Genomic DNA, 22,353 nt, shown 5'->3' on the forward strand with positions numbered 1-22,353 from the left:
TTCTGAATAATCATTGAACCAAAGCCACTGCTTTACATTTTGTGCACTTCTATTGTTATTTTTATAGTAATGTCATCTTTCTCTTAGGAACGATCTTAGCTGGACATCTGATTGTTAGTAATTTTGGCTTGTGGTTTAAGATGAAGAGTTCTTATCCAGTTTATAATTTTTCTATCTGTTCAAATGTTTATAATATGTATGTTTGCTCTATGATGCTGCAGCAAAACACCGAGTTTCATGATGAAAAATTCTGATATTTGGAAAAAAATCTTTTAATTTATTTATGTTGCACATTGTATAATTGTATTGTTGAATTGTTAATACTTTAAATATTAATAAAATATTTTAAAAAAAGGAAAATTAATTAATAATGATAGCATGATTAGCCAAGAAGCTGTATCTTTTTCATTGACTCAATGACTTCATCATTGGGTTTTATTCTGACAAATATGCCATGAAGCTTTGAAAGCAGTTACTTGCTGTTTATTCCACTTACCCAAACAAGAGAAGAGAAACAATAATTTTCAGTCTTATTGTCACTTCAGTTATTTTCTGTCTACCAAAATTGAAACAGATTAAAATGCTGTTATGGGTACAATGATTCATGGGAAAAAAATTTAAATCTGGATAAATGAAAAGTATCGGAAAAAAGTTTTTAAAAAAACTGTGCATGCACCTTTTTTTAAAACTTTTTTGTACTTTTTATTCCCCCAGATTTAAACAGTCTGGTACAGCAACTGCAGTCCAGGTAAGACGACTAATTTAGTTTGCCACTGAAATAAACCTGGACAGGTTAAGGATTCACGTGCTGCTTGGCAACTACTAACTTTCACCTTGAATATATTTTTAAAATATTTTATTTTTGTTTTTTCTCCATACATATTTATACACACACACATATAAGCAAAACAAAGCAAATCCCTCCCCACCCCCCACACCTTCCCTTTTACACACGTCGTCAGGGCTCACATTTATGTTAATCATCAAAAATTCTATACTCTAGCAGCATCTATTATTGTCCTTTTTATTATTGTATTTATAATTACAATTGGCTCCTAAATGATCCAAACATCTTAACAAAGATGTCATATTTGTTCTTTAAGTTGTATGTAATTTTTTCCATAGCTATGCAACTATTCATCTCAGCAACGCACTATATTTAGAGGGGAGTCAGGTTTCCAAGTAATTGTAATACATTTCTTAGCCTATTTTATTTCTAAAGCTATGTTAACAAATGGAATATGAAATTTAGTTAGTTTATTGCCAGTTGCCCAAAAGGTAAAGCTCCAGGTGAACTACTCTTTGCAGACGATGCCGCTTTAGTTGCCCATTCAGAGCCAGCTCTTCAGCGCTTGATGTCCTGTTTTGCGGAAACTGCCAAAATGTTTGGCCTAGAAGTCAGCCTGAAGAAAATGGAGGTCCTCCATCAGCCAGCTCCCCACCATGACTACCATCCCCCCCACATCTCCATCGGGCACACAAAACTCAAAACGGTCAACCAGTTTACCTATCTCGGCTGTACCATTTCATCAGATGCAAGGATCGACAACGAGATAGACAACAGACTCTCCAAGGCAAATAGCGCCTTTGGAAGACTACACAAAAGAGTCTGGAAAAACAACCAACTGAAAAACCTCACAAAGATTAGCGTATACAGAGCCGTTGTCATACCCACACTCCTGTTCGGCTCCGAATCATGGGTCCTCTACCAGCATCACCTACGGCTCCAAGAACGCTTCCACCAGCGTTGTCTCCGCTCCATCCTCAAAATTCATTGGAGCGACTTCATCCCTAACATCGAAGTACTCGAGATGGCAGAGGCCGACAGCATCGAGTCCACGCTGCTGAAGATCCAGCTGCGCTGGGTGGGTCACGTCTCCAGAATGGAGGACCATCGCCTTCCCAAGATCGTGTTATATGGCAAGCTCTCCACTGGCCACCGTGACAGAGGTGCACCAAAGAAGAGGTACAAGGACTGCCTAAAGAAATCTCTTGGTGCCTGCTACATTGACCACCGCCAGTGGGCTGATATCACCTCAAACCGTGCATCTTGGCGCCTCACAGTTCGGCGGGCAGCAACCTCCTTTGAAGAAGACCGCAGAGCCCACCTCACTGACAAAAGACAAAGGAGGAAAAACCCAACACCCAACCCCAACCAACCAATTTTCCGCTGCAACCGTGTCTGCCTGTCCCGCATCGGACTTGTCAGCCACAATCGAGCCTGCAGCTGACGTGGACTTTTACCCCCTCCATAAATCTTCGTCCGCGAAGCCAAGCCAAAGAAAGCTCCAGGTTGCCTATGAAGGGCCACCCCTGTTATCCTTGTTAATATTTCAGTAATATCCTGCCAGAAAGGTCTCATCCTCACACAAGACCACATAGCATGTAAAAACGTTCCTATTTCTATCCCACACCTAAAACACATTTCCGATATTTCAGATTTTGATTTATGCAACTTCTATGGTGTGAGATATAATTGATGTAAACAATTATATTGCACTAATCCATATATATTGCATTTATAATTGATGTCATGCTACCCAAACTCAGACCAACATTTTTCCATTATTGCAACATCTAGATTCAACTCCCATCTCTCTCTTGATCGCTGGAAACCTGGTTTTGCAGTTTCATTCTGGAGAGCATAGTACATCCTAATTATAAATTTAGGTGTATTCCCCAGCCATATCGTTCATTACATTTCACTTATTTCAGGTGGAACCAAACTTGGCCCCCATCTTTATCTTAGGAACGATCTTAGCTGGACATCTGATTGTTAGTAATTTTGACTTGTGGTTTAAGATGAAGAGTTCTTATCCAGTTTATAATTTTACTATCTGTTCCAATTTTTTAAATAAGAAAGACCATTCTAACTGATCAAATGCTTTTCCTGCATCTAGAGAGATGATTATACAGTACAAATCTGATTATCTGAAATCGGATTCTCCAAAATTCTGTTATCCAATTTTTTTTAAATTTTGGATAAACGAGGATATTCATAATCCTCATTTATCCAGATTTTTTTCAGAGCTGAACTGACGGGGACGTTGAGCTCCCAATGGCAGCAGCAGGGGGATCTCCAGGATCCTGGCGCTGGTGGCAGGGGACCCTGGGCTCCTGGCGGCTGGGGACCCCAGGCCCCTGGAACTGGCAGCAGCAGACCTCAGGCACCTAGCCAGGAGCGGGGCCCTCGGTCAAGCAGCACGAGCAGGGCTTCAGTCGGGAGGTACCAGTAATCGGCGGTGGCCAGCATTTTTTTTGTTGAGAATTAAACATTATTTTAATGCTTAAAAAGCCTTGTGGTTTAATGTTGTTTAAACATTGTTGCAAGTGATTTGCTATTGCTACGGGGCTGTTTTTTTTTAATTGAAAAAAAAATTATCTGATTATGGGCCCGGTCCTGACCATTTTGGATAATCGGAGTTGTACTGTACTTGGATTCAACTTTGCCATATGTGTAATATTAAATAGTCTACTTGGACTATTTGAATCATAGAAAGCTTCAGCACAGAAAACAGGCCATTCGGCCCTTCTAATCTGTGCTGCCAATTGTTCAGAGTCCCAATAACCTGCTCCCATTCTAAACCCTCCAGACCTCTCTCATCCATGTATCTATCCAATTTATTCTTAAAGCTCAAGATAGAGTCTGCACCCACCACATCAGATGGCAGCTCATTTCATTCTCCCACCACTCTCCTCCAAGTGAAGTTCCCCCTAATGTTTCCCCAAACCTTACCCCTTTCACCCAAAAGCCATGTCCTTTCTTATTTATCTCTCCTATACTCTTTCTATACCCCTCATAATTTTGTAAACCTCTATTATATCTCTCATTATTCTTCTTTGTTCCAAGGAATAAAGTCCTAACCTGTTTAATCTTTTCCCTGTAACTCAACTCCTGAAGACCCGGCAACATCCTAGTAAATCTTCTCTGCTCTCTTTCAATCTTATTGATATCCTTCCTGTAGCTTGGTGACCAGAACTGCACACAATATTCCAAATTAGGCCTCACCAATGTCTTACATAACTCCCAACTCCTATACTCAATAATTTAATTTGTAAAGGCCAAAGTGCCAAAAGTTTTCTTTACAACCTTGACTATCTATGACGCCTCCTTCAGGGAACAATGTATCTGTATCCCCAGGCCTCTGCTTCTCTGCACTCCTCAGTTCCCTACCATTACTGCATACATCTTTCCTTGATTAGCTCTTCCAAAATGTAATACCTCACACTTGTCTGCATCAAACTCCATCATCCATTTACTCTTATCACCCTCTAAGAGAAGAAAATCCCCCTTGTGTTTCCCCTAAACTTTCCCCCTTCAGTCTCAATCTGTGTCATCTTATTTGAATCTCCCCCGCTCTCAGTGGGGAAAGAAAAGCCTGTCCACATTGACTCTGTCTGTCCCCCTCATAATTTTAAATACCACTATCAAATCACCCCTCTATCTTCTACACTCCAAGGAATAAAGTCGCAGCCTGCTCAACCTTTCCCTGTAACTCAAACCCTGAAACCCAGGCAAATCTCTTGTAAATATCCTCTGCATTCTCTATTCTGTTTATATCCTTCCTATGATTTGGCATCCAAAACTGCACACACTATTCCAAATTTGGCCTCACATAACTTCAACATGACATCCCAATTCCTGTATTTAATATTCTGATTTATGAAGGCCAACATATTAAATGCTTTCTTCACCACCCTATCTACATGTAACTCAACTTTCAGTAAATTATGTTCCAGGATTCCTAAATCCCTTTGTCCTACTGCACTCCTCAATTATCTACCATTTAACATTTATGACCTTTGCTGAATAGTCCTACCTAAATGTATCAGTATTGAACTCTATATATTTATCAAAATGAATTTGTATTAATTGCTTTAGCAGTTTCTAGGAAATGTATAGCAATAGCCTGGAAGTTGGAAATGGAAAGATGGCGTGCAGGACTTCATAGTGGTATACCATTAGAGAAAATTACATAATCTGTGTTTTTGGAAAATATGGAGCCCATATTTATAAAATTTTGGTTTGCAGCTCATTGGTTTACTCTCTGAAGACCTCACTTCTTGGTAACCTCCAATCCTTTGGCTTGGCTTCGCGGACGAAGATTTATGGAGGGGGTAAAAAGTCCACGTCAGCTGCAGGCTCGTTTGTGGCTGACAAGTCCGATGCGGGACAGGCAGACACGATTGCAGCGGTTGCAAGGGAAAATTGGTTGGTTGGGGTTGGGTGTTGGGTTTTTCCTCCTTTGCCTTTTGTCAGTGAGGTGGGCTCTGCGGTCTTCTTCAAAGGAGGTTGCTGCCCGCCAAACTGTGAGGCGCCAAGATGCACGGTTTGAGGCGTTATCAGCCCACTGGCGGTGGTCAATGTGGCAGGCACCAAGAGATTTCTTTAGGCAGTCCTTGTACCTTTTCTTTGGTGCACCTCTGTCACGGTGGCCAGTGGAGAGCTCGCCATATAATACGATCTTGGGAAGGCGATGGTCCTCCATTCTGGAGACGTGACCCATCCAGCGCAGCTGGATCTTCATAAGCGTGGACTCGATGCTGTCGACCTCTGCCATCTCGAGTACTTCGACGTTAGGGGTGTAAGCGCTCCAATGGATGTTGAGGATGGAGCGGAGACAACGCTGGTGGAAGCGTTCTAGGAGCCATAGGTGGTGCCGGTAGAGGACCCATGATTCGGAGCCGAACAGGAGTGTGGGTATGACAACGGCTCTGTATACGCTTATCTTTGTGAGGTTTTTCAGTTGGTTGTTTTTCCAGACTAGATTTTTACATATAAATGTTTTATTTTTTTTGGCATTCTCCAGTTTTTTTTTCTTTTTTTAGGAATGGGAGGGTGGGTTGAGGGATATGGGAGGGTGGGTTGAGGGATATGGGAGGATATATATCACATGTATAATTTACAGTTGTGGTTAAAAAATTATTAATAATCTATTAAAAAAAAGTATTAAACTCCATCTGCCATTTCTCAGCCCACACTTCTAACTGTCCTATATCCCACTGCAAGCTTTGTTAATCTTCTTCACTGTCCACAACAACACCAATTTTCATATCATCTGCATACTTACTTATCCAATTTACCACCCTACCATCTAGATTATTAATATATATGACAAACAACAATGGACCCAGTACCGATCCCTGAGGCATTCCACTAGTCACCGACCTCCAATTTGACAAACAATTTTCCACCACTACACTCTGGCATCTCCCATCCAACTAATGTTGAATCCATTTCACTGTTTGAACATTAATACCTAATGCTTGAACCTTCCTAAGTAGCATCTTATGTGGAACCTTGTCAAAGGCCTTACTAAAACCCATATAGACAACATCCACAGCCTTCCCCATATCAACGTCTTAGTAATCTCCTTGAAAAACTCTCTAAGATTTGTTAATCGTGATCTACCACACCGAATCAATCCCTGTCTATCCAAATAATTGTATATACCAACTCTAAGAATGTTCTCCATTAATTTATCCACCACCAACAGGCCTATAATTACCAGGTTTACTTTTGGAGCCTTTTTGAAAAAGCGGAACATGAGCTACCCTCCAATCCTCTGGCCCTGTGGCCAGTGACTTTTTAACTATTTCTGTCACAGCCCCAACTATTTGTACACTAATCTCCCTCAGGGTCCTAGGGAATATCTTGTCAGAACCTGGAGATTTATTCACCTTTATTTTCTTTAAAATGGCCAATACTACTTCCTCATTAATCTGTATATTGTCCGTGTCCTTCACCTGGCTCAATATTCCTTTCCTTAGTAAATACTGAAGAAAAAAACAATTAATATTTCACCCATCTCTTCTGACTTCTTACATAGCTTATCCCTCTAATCCTCAAGGTGCCCAGTTTTATCCCTCACGATTCTTTTACTTTTAATGTATCTGTAGAACCCTTTGGATTTATTTTTTACTTTGCCTGCCAAAACAGTCTCATATTGTCATAATTTGGGACATAGATGTTCATAAATGTCTACAATTCTGCATACATTTTGCAATGTGCCATTATAAATCTTCCATCTTGGTCAGTCGGTGTCCCTTTTATTATTATTGGTACATTTTTGTTAATTAGAATCGCTACTTCTCTTGTTTTTGAGCCAAATGAAGACTATATTACTTGTCCCACCCATCTTTTTAATTTAGCATGTTCTAATTTGGTAAGATGTGTTTCTTGTCGAAAGACTATATCTGGCTTTAATTTTTCAAGGTGTGTCAAGACTTTTCTCCTTTTCACCAGCTTGTTTCTCCCACTAACGTTAAGACTAATAAAATTTTAATATTTTCTATATCGATTTTTTTAAAAATATATTGTTTAACAATAAAACCTTTTTGATTGTTAAATAATAGTGATCTTTCCCCTTCAAAAAAAAAACACACATAATGCCCCTGCCCTGACTGTGACATAAACAGGAAACCCTGAAAGCTCGCGATAAAAGCCCAGGGAAACTCTTGAGGAAGAAGAACTCTTCCCTTTAGCACCGTCTTTTATAGATACTCCTCTCTGGCTGCCATTCTCCTCTTTGGAGTCTCTTGCTTGCTACTACTTTCCCAGGTTTCCTCTCTCTTTCTGAGCTCTCTGTGAATATGTTTTGTTTTAAATACAACTTTTACTTAGTCCCATTGTAAATATCATTCACTGTCTTCCTCTTTGTCAACCTTACCCTTTTCATAAACCTCACAGGAAGTCTTCCACCTTGTTCTTAGTCTTGAAAAATGGACAATTACCTTCTGCTACTTTGACCTTCAGGGTCATGGGTATATCAACAAATATTTCAAGTTTTTGGAACACAGTTGTCTTTTTACATCATCAAATTCCTTCCTTTGTGTAATCAAAGTAGCACTGAAATCTTGGAAAAATAGCTCTTTTTCATGGTCAGTCTCAGGTGGACCATTATTTTGCTTAGAGAATTCATATGCTGTTCCTAGAATTAATTGTCTCCCATTCCTGGTAATTCAAAAGTCTTACCAGGACCAGTCATGGTTCCGAGGGTCCAATGAACCCTTTCAATATGCAGTTATTCTCTGAATTTGTCTTCTTCCAGCACTCATGGGATCTATGTTTCAAAGAAGTTCACTGGATCTCTTCCCTCAATTTCTTCTTTCAGTCCAGTAATTTTGACATTATTTTGTCTGCTGAAATTCTTATGTGGTAGATCTTGACCTTGTCTGTCTGACTCCCATTGGTTCACATTTTTCTCCAAAGCTTTTAGCTTGTGTTTTGACTTTTGCTTGGGTCATTCTTTTAGTTAAGTCTTCAACAATTTCAGTCATCCTTTCAGTCATGTCTCATTACGTTTTTGATACCAGCAAATTGGTTGCTCAAGTTTTCCATTTTCTCCAGGATAAAATTTAGTTCTTGTCCTGACTCTTCTGCTGGGGGCCACCAGTCCTGAGGCCACTCTTGCGCTGCTCCCTTTCAGGCTTTCACTCGATGTTCCTGGCTGAGTAGAAACTTCTTCATTTTTTGTTCATGGTTGCCTTGGTTTCTTAGTAGTTGTTTTGTCCATTTTTTAGTAGAAAGTTCTTAATTTAAAAAATGTATCATCTTTTTGATGGAGAGCTCAATCAAAACACGTCTATCTTAGTCAGTGGTTCTCAATCTTTTTCTTTCTACTCACATCCCACGTTAAGTATTCCCTGTGCCATCAGTGCTCTGTGATTAGTAAGGGATTGCTGAAGGTGGTATGTGAGTGGAAAGAAAAAGTTTGAAAACACTGTTTTAATTGTACTTAATTGACTCGTTATGGGCACGGTTTTATAACTCCAAAGGAAATGGGCCAATGACAATTTTTCTCAAGCAAAATATTTCAGTAACAATTGGACCAAGAGCAGTGATTCTCAACCTTCCCACTTACATACCAACTTAAGCAATCCCTTACTAATCACAGAGCACTGATGGGATAGGGAATTCTTAAAGTGGTATGTGAGTGGAAAGAAAAAAGTTGAGAACCACGGGTCTAAGTCCTTCACACGACCACGCCTTCTCACCTTGAATATTCTTGACATAGAAATGATTCAGTGTCATAAAAGTAGGTCAAACATTCAGGAACAGTTAGGAAAATGACTCATGACATCTCCACATAGGATTTTTAAAAAGTTTTATAGGGCTGAGCAAGGTACTGGTATTTAAATTTAGACATACAGCATTGCAACAAGGCCATTTTGGCCCACAAGCCTGTGCCATCCAATTTACACCCAATTAACCTATAGCCCGGCACATTTTTTTGAACGGTGGGAGGAAACTCTACACTGTTCATCTGAGATTGAATATCTAACCCCAGTACCACAGGGGCGCAGAGGTCAGCATAATAAAGAGCCACACATCAGCCAGGCAATGTCCCTGCAAATTTGGTAACTTTACACTTGTCCCGTACAGTTTTTGTAAGTTCATTACAAGCCATTGATATCTTTCGGTTCACTGCCTCCGCAAATTTAAGGCTCTGGCAACTCTCTCGTGGATATAGCTGTCAGTACTCCCCAAGTCTATTAGACAATCAAGACTCTGACCATTCACCTCCCCCTTCATAGTCAACCGTTCCAGTCCATAACATCCCCAAGCTTTGGATCACAGGGGATCTCACCTTGCCGTCACTTGAAGTCTATTCAGCCTGCTCGTCTGAAGATTCCCCCTTTTCACAGTTGTCTTCCGTTCCTGCAGCTCCAGGACACATTTTCTTGGTGCTTCTCTTCTTCTTATCAGTGGGAGTAGTTTTCACCTTGCACGCTTTAGCAAAGTGGCCGAGTTTCCCACAATTGCTGCAGGTAGCAAATCGAGCCAGGCACTTCTGTTTGGGGTGGCAGCTCTTATCACAGAAGCAGCATTTTTCAGGAGTTCGCGTTTTTCTTTCCTTCTGGGATCCAGCTCTCCTGGATGTTTCCTTTTCAGTTTCTAGCATTTCACTGGACTACATGGCATTTCTCAGTGTTTTGGCTAGAGTGACTGCCCGGTCATAGGTTAAGGGCTCCGTCTGCAGCAGCCTCTCGGATGTAACTGGAGTCAATCCTGTTGACTAAAGCATCCAGCTTCAAGGCATTGTGGTGTTGTTGCACATTGTCTGCCCTGACATCACATTCATTTGCCAGTGAGTCGAGAGCCAGTGCATAGGCAGCATCACTTTCCCCGGGTTTCTGGTATCTAGTTAGCAACTGGTATCGAGCAAGCACGACATTCCATGGCACTGCCTAGTAAGCAGTCAGACGTTCCCGGGCTATAGCCAGAGTGGTAGCTCCTTGTGTTATGGCGAAAGGGACCTCACCTAGCAGAAAGTTCAGGTGGTCCCACTGTATCGCCTCATTGACCACGTTGTTTCGAGCCATGTAGTAATCGAAACAAGCAATCCAGTGGTTGAAAATTTCTCTGGCTCTCGGAGCAGACTGGACGATTATCAGCCGCTCTGGCTTGAGTGCTGCATCCATTTCTGCTAATAAAATTGAAGTGCCAGTTGATGAAGTAGACAAAGACGATGTGATCAAACAAAAGTCATGGCTTTTTTTAGCAGAAACTCATGGTACAATAATGAAAGATAATAGATGCATATACAATTATATCCAAGGGGAGTGTCCTTAACAGTAGAGATAATGCACAACCAATGTTAGTACAGCAAGGCTCACCAGAGGGGAGACAGGCAGCTTGGCAGACATTCACCACACCCCCAGAGAAAACCCATGCAGACATGGGGAAAATGTACAAACTCAAACATGGGACTCTTAACATCTGTCCTGGTCCCAATCACTGGCGCTGCAAAGGCGTTGCACTAACTGCTATACCAATGTTGGAAGAAATCCAGCTGCAAGTTGGGACACAAGTAGTAGTGATAAGTTCATCTGAAGCTTTTGTGGCTTTCTTAATTGATGACAAAATGAGAAACCTTGGATCAGTGAATTAGGAGAATGCAGATCTGATCTTGAGTGATAGGCAAGAACAGATTTGAAGTCAATGCGAAGGGGCTTGTGAAAGCTGGTGTAGATCAGAGCTTCAGTTGGACTGTGAATAGTGTTATCCATACGATGTATTTAAAGGTAGCTCTGGAGAAATTAAAATTAAAGTGACAGTTGCTATGTGAAATTTAATACTTAGTTCTGGGTGGAGACAGTGAGTCAAATTACACATTGCCTGAACTGATGTAAAGGAAGAGCTAAGATGGATGGATAAGGTTTCCAGTACCTGTATTTGGGTAGAAGGGCTTTGCTTCATGACCAGATTTTGTTTATACAAATGAGGGCAGTGTTAAATAAAGTTTATTGTAAGTGAAATGAGGAATGTTAACCACCCAAATGGATAGTGATCTTGAAATGCAATCTCTGGAAGAAGATTGTGATTTGTGAAATTTGTATTGGCAAATAGAAGTTGAAGGACTGCAGTTTATGTTTTAATTGATGTTAAACTTGATTTTTCTTTAATAATTACTAAGATTGCCCTTCTATTTGTGTTGCCACCCAGAGAAAAAAAGTATGATCTGCTCAGAGTGTTGGCTAGGAAATTTATTTGAATCCTTCTTCATTGGATGGTTTGGATCTAATTATTTTTAATTTATTAGTCTGTTAATCAAGAGTTAAAATGGTGCAGTTGATTGTGGACATTGAATATTTTTGCAGCTCATACAGGTATGGTGGAATTTCACCAGTCATTTTAACGTAACTAAAAAAAATGGACAAATCTGCATCTCAATGCAAACAGTATCTTGGAATGATGCGAAAAGGAATACAGAGGGAAGTCTCATTTGACAGTATGTCCTGTTTTCTCCAGATCTAAACCTAAAAAGTAGATGTTTGAAGCAAAGGGAGATAACTTCTAATTAGAAATTCACTTCTTCCAGTATCTTTAAAATGCACATTAAAGGTGCTTAGATTTCCGAATTGTATTTTCTGACAATGCACTTCATAATTGTACATTCTTCATAAATGACCATAGAATATTGATTTTATTTATTTCAGGGTTACTTTGAAAGCTGTAACATTCATCGTAATCGAATAGCTGGTTTTGAGGTGAAAGCCTATGCAAATCCTACAGTAGTTAAATGTGAAATTCATCATGGACAGACAGGAGGAATTTATGTACATGAGAAAGGACGAGGCCAGTTCTTAGAAAACAAAATCTATGCAAATAATTTTGCCGGTGTATGGATTACATCAAACAGCGATCCGACAATTAGGTAAACCTTTTGACTCTTGTTATATTTAGCAAAACAAATATTCATCTGCATTTGTTAAGTTTTTTCTCCTTATTCTCTCTAGGGGAAATGCCATTTTTAATGGAAATCAGGGTGGGGTTTATATCTTTGGAGATGGCAGAGGCCTTATAGAGGCAAATGACATTTATGGTAAGTTGAGGAATATGCAATTCTTTCCATATTTAGTTTTTAAATATTCAGTTCTTAAAATGTGATGATTTTTTTTATCACAGGGAATGCATTAGCTGGAATACAGATTCGAACAAATAGTTGTCCAATTGTCCGTCAAAATAAAATTCATGATGGCCAGCATGGAGGTATTTATGTGGTAAGTCTGTAAAGAGGTATTTGTTGAAAGAAACATGGGATTAGAGAACGGGTAAAAATAATCTGAACTTGAAAGGAAAATTAAATCGTCATGTTTTTGTTTGCTTTAAAAGTCACCATAGAATGTGAAAGTTAAATTTGTAAATGCTTAGCCAACCGTGGTTAACTTTTTTGTAAAAAACTCAATGAAGGATTTATTTTGCAACAATTAAATTGAATTAATTGTCAAATGGACTAATGAAAATATAATCAGGAAAACTGAAATTGGAATACTAAAACATAAAATGTAAAAGTCATAGATTTACACAGGTGATTTGTAATTTCATCTGTTTTTACTCTTGTATATTTTCTGTTTAGACTTGAAGTCTGTAGAAGTGTTACATAATTTTTTGATGTAGGTAATTGCAATTGCTGTTCTAGTAAAATGATTCACTCTTGTTGCCACAGTGTCTCAATTTTTTTTTAAGGGAATCAGAAATAAGAACAGAATGCTGCACATTAAATTAAAATCTGTTTAGGGCAGGACAGGAGGGAATGAGATCTGTAGAATTTTGTACAAGTTGTCACTTTATTTTAAAATCTTGAGTGTAAATTTCATTCTTAGTAATTGCACTTTTACAAGTGGTGGGATGTGTGTCTTGTCAGCTGCACTAAATTCCACATTATTGACTTCTGTTGTTAAGCATGAAAAAGGTCAAGGTGTCATTGAAGAAAATGAAGTGTACAGTAATACCCTGGCAGGTGTATGGGTAACAACAGGAAGTACACCAGTACTACGACGAAACAGAATACATAGTGGCAAACAGGTACGTTCTAATTCAGTTAGATGTTTTTATGAATCTTGTGGGTCACCAATGCTACAGTATCCATGACAAGAGTGTTTGTTTTGTAAGGTGGGTGTTTACTTCTATGACAATGGCCATGGAGTGCTTGAAGATAATGATATCTACAATCATATGTACTCAGGGGTTCAGATCAGGTAAGATGCATGTTCATCTTGGTAACTGTTGTGATTTAATTTCTACTTTAGTCTTGTGCCTTCAACTATGAATATAGATGGGTGAAAACATTGTTTAGTAAAGCAATAGTTTATTGTGTAGCTGTAAAATATCCCTAGTTAATTTTAAAAGTCAAGAACGGATTAGCATAGTCAGATTACCTTTTTGCCACTAAGTTTTGCTGTTAACAATTTTTTATACAACTGGAGAAGAACATCATTGAGCTTTCCACATTACTTAATTTATGACCATTTTTTAGCTGCAAAGTTCTACTGCTGATCACAGTCTTCCTCCAAGCCAGCAGTAAAAATGCTCTGTGGTATTTCAATGTTTGAAATGTTTTAAGAAGTCTTCACAATGTGACAGTACAAATGTAGATATTTGTTTAAAAAAAAAATCAAAAAATGATTTGGATCGAGTAATTTGGTCACATTTATGATGCCATCAAAAATGAACATTGTAACCATATGTCTTCCAATTGGACTTAGAAAGCAGTTAGTGCTTTTATATTGTAAATACAATATACAGGATTCACACCCAACAGCTATAAGATACTAAAACTTGCAATGCTCTTTGTTAGAAAAACCTGTGAAAGCATCTGCATGAAAATTGGAATTAAGATGCTTTCAAATAGGTAAACTTGATGGAAATGAAATAAGGATGTAACTCGTGCCATAGCATCTATGTTGTTTTATTGAAAGAATTGAATCAGGTTGGAAAGGAACATATTTGAAGGAAAAGAGGGCAGCAAAGGCTTGTTACCATGCAACAAAATTAAATTAAAAGACTATGTAGAACTTGGAAGGGGACAAGGAGTCCTCTCTGACCACTTTTACATTAATACCATTCAAGTCTCTTTGCAACCAGTGAAGTACAGTATTTTATATTGCAAGTGCGACTCCGTTTGAAGATTCAAACCAGCAAAGCCACTGTCCTATTATATTTGCTGCTCATGCTATTTTTGCTTATTGAAGTTATGTTTTGGACTTCAGTCATACAGTGCAGATCTCTTCTGGGCACATGCTGCAATATTGTTGTCGAGGAGAATATTTAATGTGAGGTGCCCCATAGCTTTATGATTGGATAACTTTTATACCTAATTTGTAATCAATAAATGATGTGTAAATGGAAACATTTTCACAGAAGCCAAACCTGAATGGCAGAGGAATCTGAAGAGGCATTTTAGGAATCACGGAATGAAATGGGTGAAAAAATGTGAAGAACATTTGCTGATTTTGATCAGGAGGAATGGGAACATACCCCTCCCTATTCATCCTTGATACACATCCTAGAAGGCAGATGAGGTTTTGAGAAGGATTTTCATGAAAGATTTCATTTTGCCTTGAAAGTGCATCTCTAATTTGTTAATTAGGAGATCATTTTTGTTGGTATTTAAAACTTTTTAACAATTTTGTTTTTGAAACTATGAGCATAAATTAAATATATATTTTATCTTTTATGCATTCTCTGTAGTTGTATTTAACAAGCATTCATTGAATAAATCTGAGATGAAATCTTTGGACCAGATCTTGCTGCTTTCTCCTTTGCTGGAAGCACTGAAACTTACTAAATGATGATCAATAATGCAAGATTCTTGATTGTGTACCTCAAAAATTGCCTGCAGAGTAGGGCAGATACTGAGAGTGTTGATCACAAAAGCCAAGTTCAGTCATATCTGTACATCGTACTTTGCAATATGCTGTGGATTGAACCAAGGAACATTTTGTTTGTGGCTTTGCTTATTTTGTACATATGTGTTCATGAAATAGAACATAAGATGCAGATTTTAAAAAAGTTATTATTTCCGTTAAATGCACATTAATTGAATTAGCCTTTATGTTCCAAGGAGTTTATGTACTTTATCTTCCAGAGATTTTTTTTCTCTCATTCTGCATATGGTAGGTAGAGTCAAGTGATATACTTAGAGCCAAGAAAGACTCTGATGTCACGAATTAAATTTTATATAAGCTTGACCTTTTCAGGCTTGGGGCAATTGTGTGCTATTTAAAATGTACCTTTGATAAATTTGCCTTCCAGTTCTCAAGAAATAATGTGCCATATGATGATACTTAAAATGTTGTACGATGGATAGTTTTTTCCTGCACTGGAGTTGAATATAATAACATTATCCAGTGTTAGACTTTAGGAAAAGGACCAAAATTTTAATAATTCAAAGAATTAACTTTTCCACAATCTTGATCTTAGCCTCGTTTAAAACTTGTGATTCACAGAACTGGAAGCAACCCTAAGATTCGACGCAACAAAATCTGGGGAGGGCAGAATGGCGGCATTCTTGTATACAATTCTGGTAAGAGTCCAAAAAGGTTACAGGTTGCTTCATTGTTTTTCTGTTGTATTTTATTTTCCACCTTAATTTCAGATCCAAGTGAAAATATTTCTTGATGTCAATTAATACAGGTCTTGGGTTTATAGAAGATAATGAAATATTTGACAATGCAATGGCCGGTGTTTGGATTAAAACAGACAGTAATCCCACACTCAGACGGAACAAAATCCATGATGGCCGAGACGGGGGTATCTGCATATTTAACGGAGGCAGGGGTAAGATTTATAGCTTAAGATTTAAAATAAAATTGCACAGTTTAGCTTCCCAAGGACAATCTATCTGCTTCCAAGCCATGAGGCCCATGGTTCTGGTATGATCCGTAGCTTGTGTGTTAACTACTGTCAGTGGGGCAAATAAAACTTTTCCAACATTTACTTCTTTTTCCTTGGAACGGAAGGGGAAAATGAATTAGGATTCCTATTGATCACTAACTAGTAAAATAAATACATGAGATTAGATCTAAAATGGGCTTTCATACTCTTAACAATTGCGTTCCTTGCTTACTATTGAGACATCTTGAGTATGCTTGTTTATCTTGAAGCCTGAGGATTGTGGGATAAATGGAGCCTTTTTCCATTGTGTAATATTTCTGAGATGTCTTTTCATATTTGTGCATATTGTAAATTTGAAGTAAAACTCTTTTAGCTGCATTCGGTAAAAAAAATACCAATTTTTATAATAGCAATATCTATGGTTTTATAAAATTGCAACAGAGGTATCTCCCAAGTTGAAAAAAGTGTTGGCTTGCAAATGTGCTAATTTGACAAAACTTATTGTGACAGTTTTGACATAAAAGGTGTGTGTCAGGATTTTAAAATGTCATTGCTCTTCATCTATAGCTTTGATTCCAAATTCACTCATTTATTCCACAGTAATAGTGCTAAACTGCTGCAGTTCATCAGAAGCTTTAAATGTAATTAACATGTACAGAAATAAGAGAACCACAAGTAAAAGTAGGAAAAAGCTGCATCTTCTGGACATGAAAATTCCAGAAGAAATAGCATAGATATTTGTTAGCTGTAACTGAATAAGTCTTTGCTAAGATCAGGATTTAATGCAATTGATAATTTGTAATTCTACAGGGTCAGAAATTCCTTGATTAAGACTGCAAGGTAGAAGAGTTTCAGTGAAAACTGAAGAGTCTTTAAATTTAGGCATACAACATGGTAACAGGCCATTTCAGCCCATGGATCTGTGCTGCCCTATTTACACCCAATTAACATGCACCCCGGTACTCTTTGAACAGTGGGAGGAAACCGAAGCCCCCGGGGAAAATCCACACAGATACGGGGAGAACGTACAAACTCCTCACAGCGCATGATTCGAACCTGGTCCCATTGCTGGAGCTGTAAAGGCATTGCGCTAACCGCAGTGCCAACCGTGCCATCCCAAAATAAGAGATTTTGACGCTAATGAGTAGAGTTAGTAAAATTACCTCAACTTGCCACAAGAAATTTCCTGAGCTGAAAACTGAATAACATATTCTGAAATAAGGAATTTTTTTTTCCATTTCCTCTGGGCAGATTGACAAGTTGATGTTGATTTAGATTGCTTGCAGATAATTCATATTACTCAAAAAGATCAAGCATGTACTTTTTTTTGTTCCAATTGATGCTATCCAAGTTTGTTTAAGACCATAAAATATAGCAACAGAAATAGGTATTCAATCCATCGAGTCTCCCCACCAGGTGTAGCTGATCCATTTTTGGACTCAGTCCCACTCCTCATAACCTTTGATGCCCTGGTTAATCAAGAACCTATCAATCTTGATAGGGGTGTCTTAAATACACCCAATGACCATGGCTCCAAACTACCTGTGGCAACAAATTCTACAGATTTACCACCCTCTGGCTAAAGAAATTCTTTCACATCTCTTCAATCCTGAAATTGTGCCTTCCTGTCTTAGACTCTCCCCCTGTAGGAAACAATCTTACTAAATCTACTCACCATGCCTTTCAACATTTGAAATGTTTCAATAAGATTCCCACTCATTCTCCTAAATTCCAAAGAGTAGAGGCCAAGAGGTATCAAATGTTCCTTGTATATGATAACTCTTTAATTCCCAGAATCATCCTTGTGAACATCCTCTGAACCATCTCTAACATCAGCATGCCTTTTCTTAAGCGAGAAGCCCAAAACTGCTCACATTACTCGAAGTGGGCGGCACAGTTTGCGCAACGCCTTTACAGTGTCAGTGATCGGAAGCGGAGTTCAAATCCCACGCTGTCTGTAAGGAGTTTGTATGTTCTCCTCGTGTCTGTATGGGTTTTCCCTGGTGGCTCCAGTTTCCTCCCACCGTTTGAAATGTACCATGGGTATAGATTAGTTGGGTATATATTGGGTGGCATGGACTCGTGGGCCGAAATAATCTTTTACCATGCTGTACGTCTGGATTCAAAATTTAAAGTGAGGTCTCACCAGTGCTTTATAAAGCCTCAACATCACATTCCTTCTATTGTATTCTATTCCTTTTGAAATAAATTTCAGCATTGCATTTGCCGCCTTCTCCACCAACTCAACAGGCGATCCTACACGAGGACTCCCAAGTCCCTTTACATCTGGGTATATTCAATTTTCTCCACAGTTAGAAAATAGTCAGCCTGTTTAATTTTTCTACCAAATTTCATTTGCTACTTCTCTGCCCATTTTCCTTACCCAAGTCCTTCTGCAGCCTTCCTGTTTCTTCAACATTACCTGCTTCTCCAACTATCTTCATATCTGCAAACTTGGTCACAAAGCCGTTCATTCCATAATCTAAATCAGTTTTTAAACTTTTTCTTTCCACTCACATACCACTTTATGCCATTAGTGCTCTGTGATTAGTAAGGGATTGCTTAAGGTGGTATGTGGGTGGAAGGAAAAAGTTTGAAAACCTCTGTTTTAATCGTACCTAATTGACTCATTATGTGCAGAGTTTCATAACTCCAAAAAAAAATAGGCCAATGACAGTTTTTCTCAATATTTCAGCAACATTTGGGTCTCGAGCAGTGGTTCTCAACCTTTTTTCTCCACTCATATTACCTTAAGCAATCCCTTACAGAGCACCTATGATATAGGGATTACTTAAGGTGGTATGTGAGTAGAAAGAAAAAGTTTGGAAACCACTGATCTAAATCATTAATCTACAGCATGAAAAGCAGTGGCTCCCACACTGATCCCTGAAGAAAACCACCAGCAACTGGCAGCCAACCAGAATATGATCCCTGTATTCCAACTCCTTCCTGCCAATCGGCCAATGCTCTACCAAGGCTAGTATGTTTCTTGTTATACCATGGGCTCTTACCTTTATTAAGAGGCCTCATGTGTGGCACTTTGTTACAGACTTTCGGAAAATCCAAATGCACAATATCCACTAACCTACTTTTTGCTTCTTCAAAGAATTCCAATAGGTTTGTCAAGCAAGAGTTTCTTTTAAGGAAACCATGGTGGCTTTTGGCCTATCTTGTCATGCATCTCCAAGTACTCCATAACCTCATCTTTGACAATTGACTCCCAACATCTCCCTAACCATTGATGTAATTTAGATCCATAATTCCCTTTCTGTTGCATCCCTCACCCCTTGAATAGTAGGATGATATTTTCGAGTTCTCCAGGACCATTACCAGAATTTATTAATTCCTGAAAGATCATTACCAATGCCACCGCAATCTCCATCTCTTTCTTTCAGGCTCTGAGGGTGCAAACCATCTGGTCTGGGAGACTTATCCACCCTTAGACAAATCAGCTTCCTGAGCTTCTTCTCCCTTGAAATAGTAACTGAATCCATTTCCCTTCCCTGATACCCTTCCGCAAGTGGTTCACCGCTTATGTCTTCCACAGTGAAAACTGATGCAAATTATTCATTTAGTTTCACTGCCATCTTCTTGACTCCCATTATTATTTCTCCAGCAAAAGTGGTCTTTTTTCTCACTCTCACTCTTTCATACTTGAAGAAGCTTTTTGTATCCTCTGATATTATTTGCTAGCCTGCTTTCATACTTCATCTTTTCCCTCATTATGAGTTTATTTAAGTTACCTTCTGCAAGTTTTTGAAAACTTCCCAATCCTCTATCTTCCCACTAATTTTTGCTTCCTTGTATACGCTCTCTTTTGCTTTTGCATGGGCTTTGACTTCCCTTGTTAGCCACAGTTGTGACATTTTCCCAGTTGAATATTTCCTCTTTTTTGGAACCTGCACCTTCCTCATGCAGAAACTCCATTCATTGCTGCTCTGCTGTCCTCCCTACAAGTTTCCCCTTCCAATCTACTTTGGCCGTTCCTCTCTCATACCACTGTTATTCCCTTCACTGCACTGAAATATCAATACATGACTTCAATTTCTCCTTGTTAAATCCCATCATATTGTGATCACTGCCCCCTAATGGTTCCTTTATCCTGAGCTCTGTAATCATCTCTGGTGCATTTTTCAACACCTAATCCACTACAGCTGATCCCCAAGTATGTTCATCAACAAGCTGCTCTAAACAGCCACCATCTAGACATTCTACAAATTCTTGAGATCCAGTCCCAACCTGGTTTTCCCATTAAAATCCCACATGACTAGCATAACATGGCCTTTCTGACATGCCTTTTCTATTTGCTGTTGTAATTTGATGTCTAAACCCCAGCTACTGTTTGGACGTCTGTATATAACTGCCAACAGTGTCTTTTTATCCTTGGCTTTTCTTAACTTAACTCACAATTATTCTATATCTTCTGATCCTCTGTCACTTCTTTCTAATGATTTCATGTTATTCCTTACCAAGAGAGCCATGACAACCCTCTGCTTGCCTGGCTATCCTTTTGATACACTGCATCCTTAGATATTCAGCACCCAAAGACATCCATTCTTTAGCCACAACTCCTATGATGGTACAACATCATACCGACCAATCTGTGGCTGTACTGCAAGGTTGTCTCAATTATTTCTTTTTGCTGCATGCATTTAAATGCAAAACTTTCAGTTCTGTATTTGTTACTTTTTTTGACTGTCCCTGTTCATTGCGACTCAGCCCAATGACTGTAATTTTCCCCTATCTGTCTATCCTTCCATGCAGAGACCCTATCAGCTGTCCCTACTTCTGCCAACCAGCACTTCATCAGCCTCTGGTCTTCTCTTTGGTTAACCCACTCCCCCCCAAATGTTGGGGTCCTTATAATTGTAATCTTGAAATTTATGATCAGGATTCCAGAAGTGATTCACGTCAACAAAGATTTTGCTTCCTGTACACTTTTGGGTATTTTATGGATTTTGGGGCTGCTGATCACGAAAATCACCTTAAAACGTCCCTATCGTTTTTTTTAAAGTTATTTTTGTGATTTCCTGTAATACTTTAAGTCTACTAGTATATTGTCCACAAAGCATGTTATTTTTGTCAGTCCAAGCATGCCTGTGCATGCAATTTGTATAGGTGCTATGCAAATATTGTCTTTGGCCTGGGCATGCTTTGTCAGGATAGATGCAGACAAGCTATAAAGGCAGCTCACATGTACAGAAGGTGTGCATTACACTGATTATAGATTGAATGCATGTGGATGAACATGTTCTTCAGGAAATAGCATAATAAGCATTCTTAACAATAGCATTTATTGTCTTCAAGAAGAAGTGTCCCTTAAATGTCACAACAGTTGTGATATATTTTGTTAAATTTGTAGTGATGCACGAACATTGCATTTGTTAAGGAAGCCAATGATTTCTACTTCATTGTAAAATTGATGACTAAGACAAGCCCTGGGCTCTTCACATTTGTTGTGCAACATGTGCTGTCAACCTGAGAACTTGGCTCAGATGTACTTGGAATTAAACGTTCTAAATTCAGTAAAAGTTATTTTAATGTTTCTCCAACATCGTAGATGATTCAGCAAATCTGAAATTATCTTTGTGCAGCAGGAAATTATCTATTTCAAGAGCAAACCATTTGAAAAATATTGTTGTCCAGTGTTATTTATTGAAAACTCTTTCACGAAAATACATCTTGTTTATTTTTGCATGCAAAATCAGTTCCCCAAAGTTTGGTTGGTTTCCTTACAATGTAATCTTAGAATAATGTCTGTGCTCAGCTTCTTTCATAGTCTGAATATTGGTTGTGGTGCCATATTGTCTGAGGTCTATTGCATGAAATTATATCCTGTAGTCATGTAGATGGGGAAGATTCTGCCGTATTAAACAAAGAAGTTGTGGGCTTTGTCAGTCTTTGGTATGATTTTTGCACTATTGAGCTTGGCTACCAAGATCTACTAATTTATTGCGGTAACGGTTCTCCACTTTTTTGACAAAGGTTGCTCACTAGAACTAGTTTAATGGATCCCTGATGCCAGTAATAATGAGCAGACTGGAAAGTTAGTCATATTGAAGAGAGTTCTCATATTGCCAACGGTAGAGTATAATTTTTAGATACTATATTTACAGAATGAAAGATGAAGATGGATGTACGAGATTAAACTCAAACATCATTAATAAGCTTTATATTTATATATATATAAAATATACACACACACACACACACACACACACACACACACA

General features: G+C 38.6%; 1 protein-coding gene across 6 annotated transcripts in view; it reads left to right on the top strand.

Annotated features, from left to right (window-relative positions):
• fbxo11b (F-box protein 11b) overlaps window positions 1–22,353 on the top strand; it is a 184,952-nt gene that overhangs the window by 140,362 nt on the left and 22,237 nt on the right. For all 6 annotated transcript variants that reach the window (XM_069931037.1, XM_069931040.1, XM_069931038.1 and 3 more), the window contains 7 exons: window positions 11,944–12,161; window positions 12,244–12,329; window positions 12,413–12,507; window positions 13,190–13,312; window positions 13,400–13,485; window positions 15,736–15,812; window positions 15,923–16,066. In XM_069931037.1, coding sequence (XP_069787138.1) covers window positions 11,944–12,161; window positions 12,244–12,329; window positions 12,413–12,507; window positions 13,190–13,312; window positions 13,400–13,485; window positions 15,736–15,812; window positions 15,923–16,066 — 829 coding nt within the window. The remainder of the gene's footprint in view (window positions 1–11,943; window positions 12,162–12,243; window positions 12,330–12,412; window positions 12,508–13,189; window positions 13,313–13,399; window positions 13,486–15,735; window positions 15,813–15,922; window positions 16,067–22,353) is intronic.

This window comes from Narcine bancroftii, chromosome 4 (genome assembly GCF_036971445.1).
Source record: "Narcine bancroftii isolate sNarBan1 chromosome 4, sNarBan1.hap1, whole genome shotgun sequence".
NCBI classification, from domain to species: Eukaryota; Metazoa; Chordata; class Chondrichthyes; order Torpediniformes; family Narcinidae; genus Narcine; species Narcine bancroftii.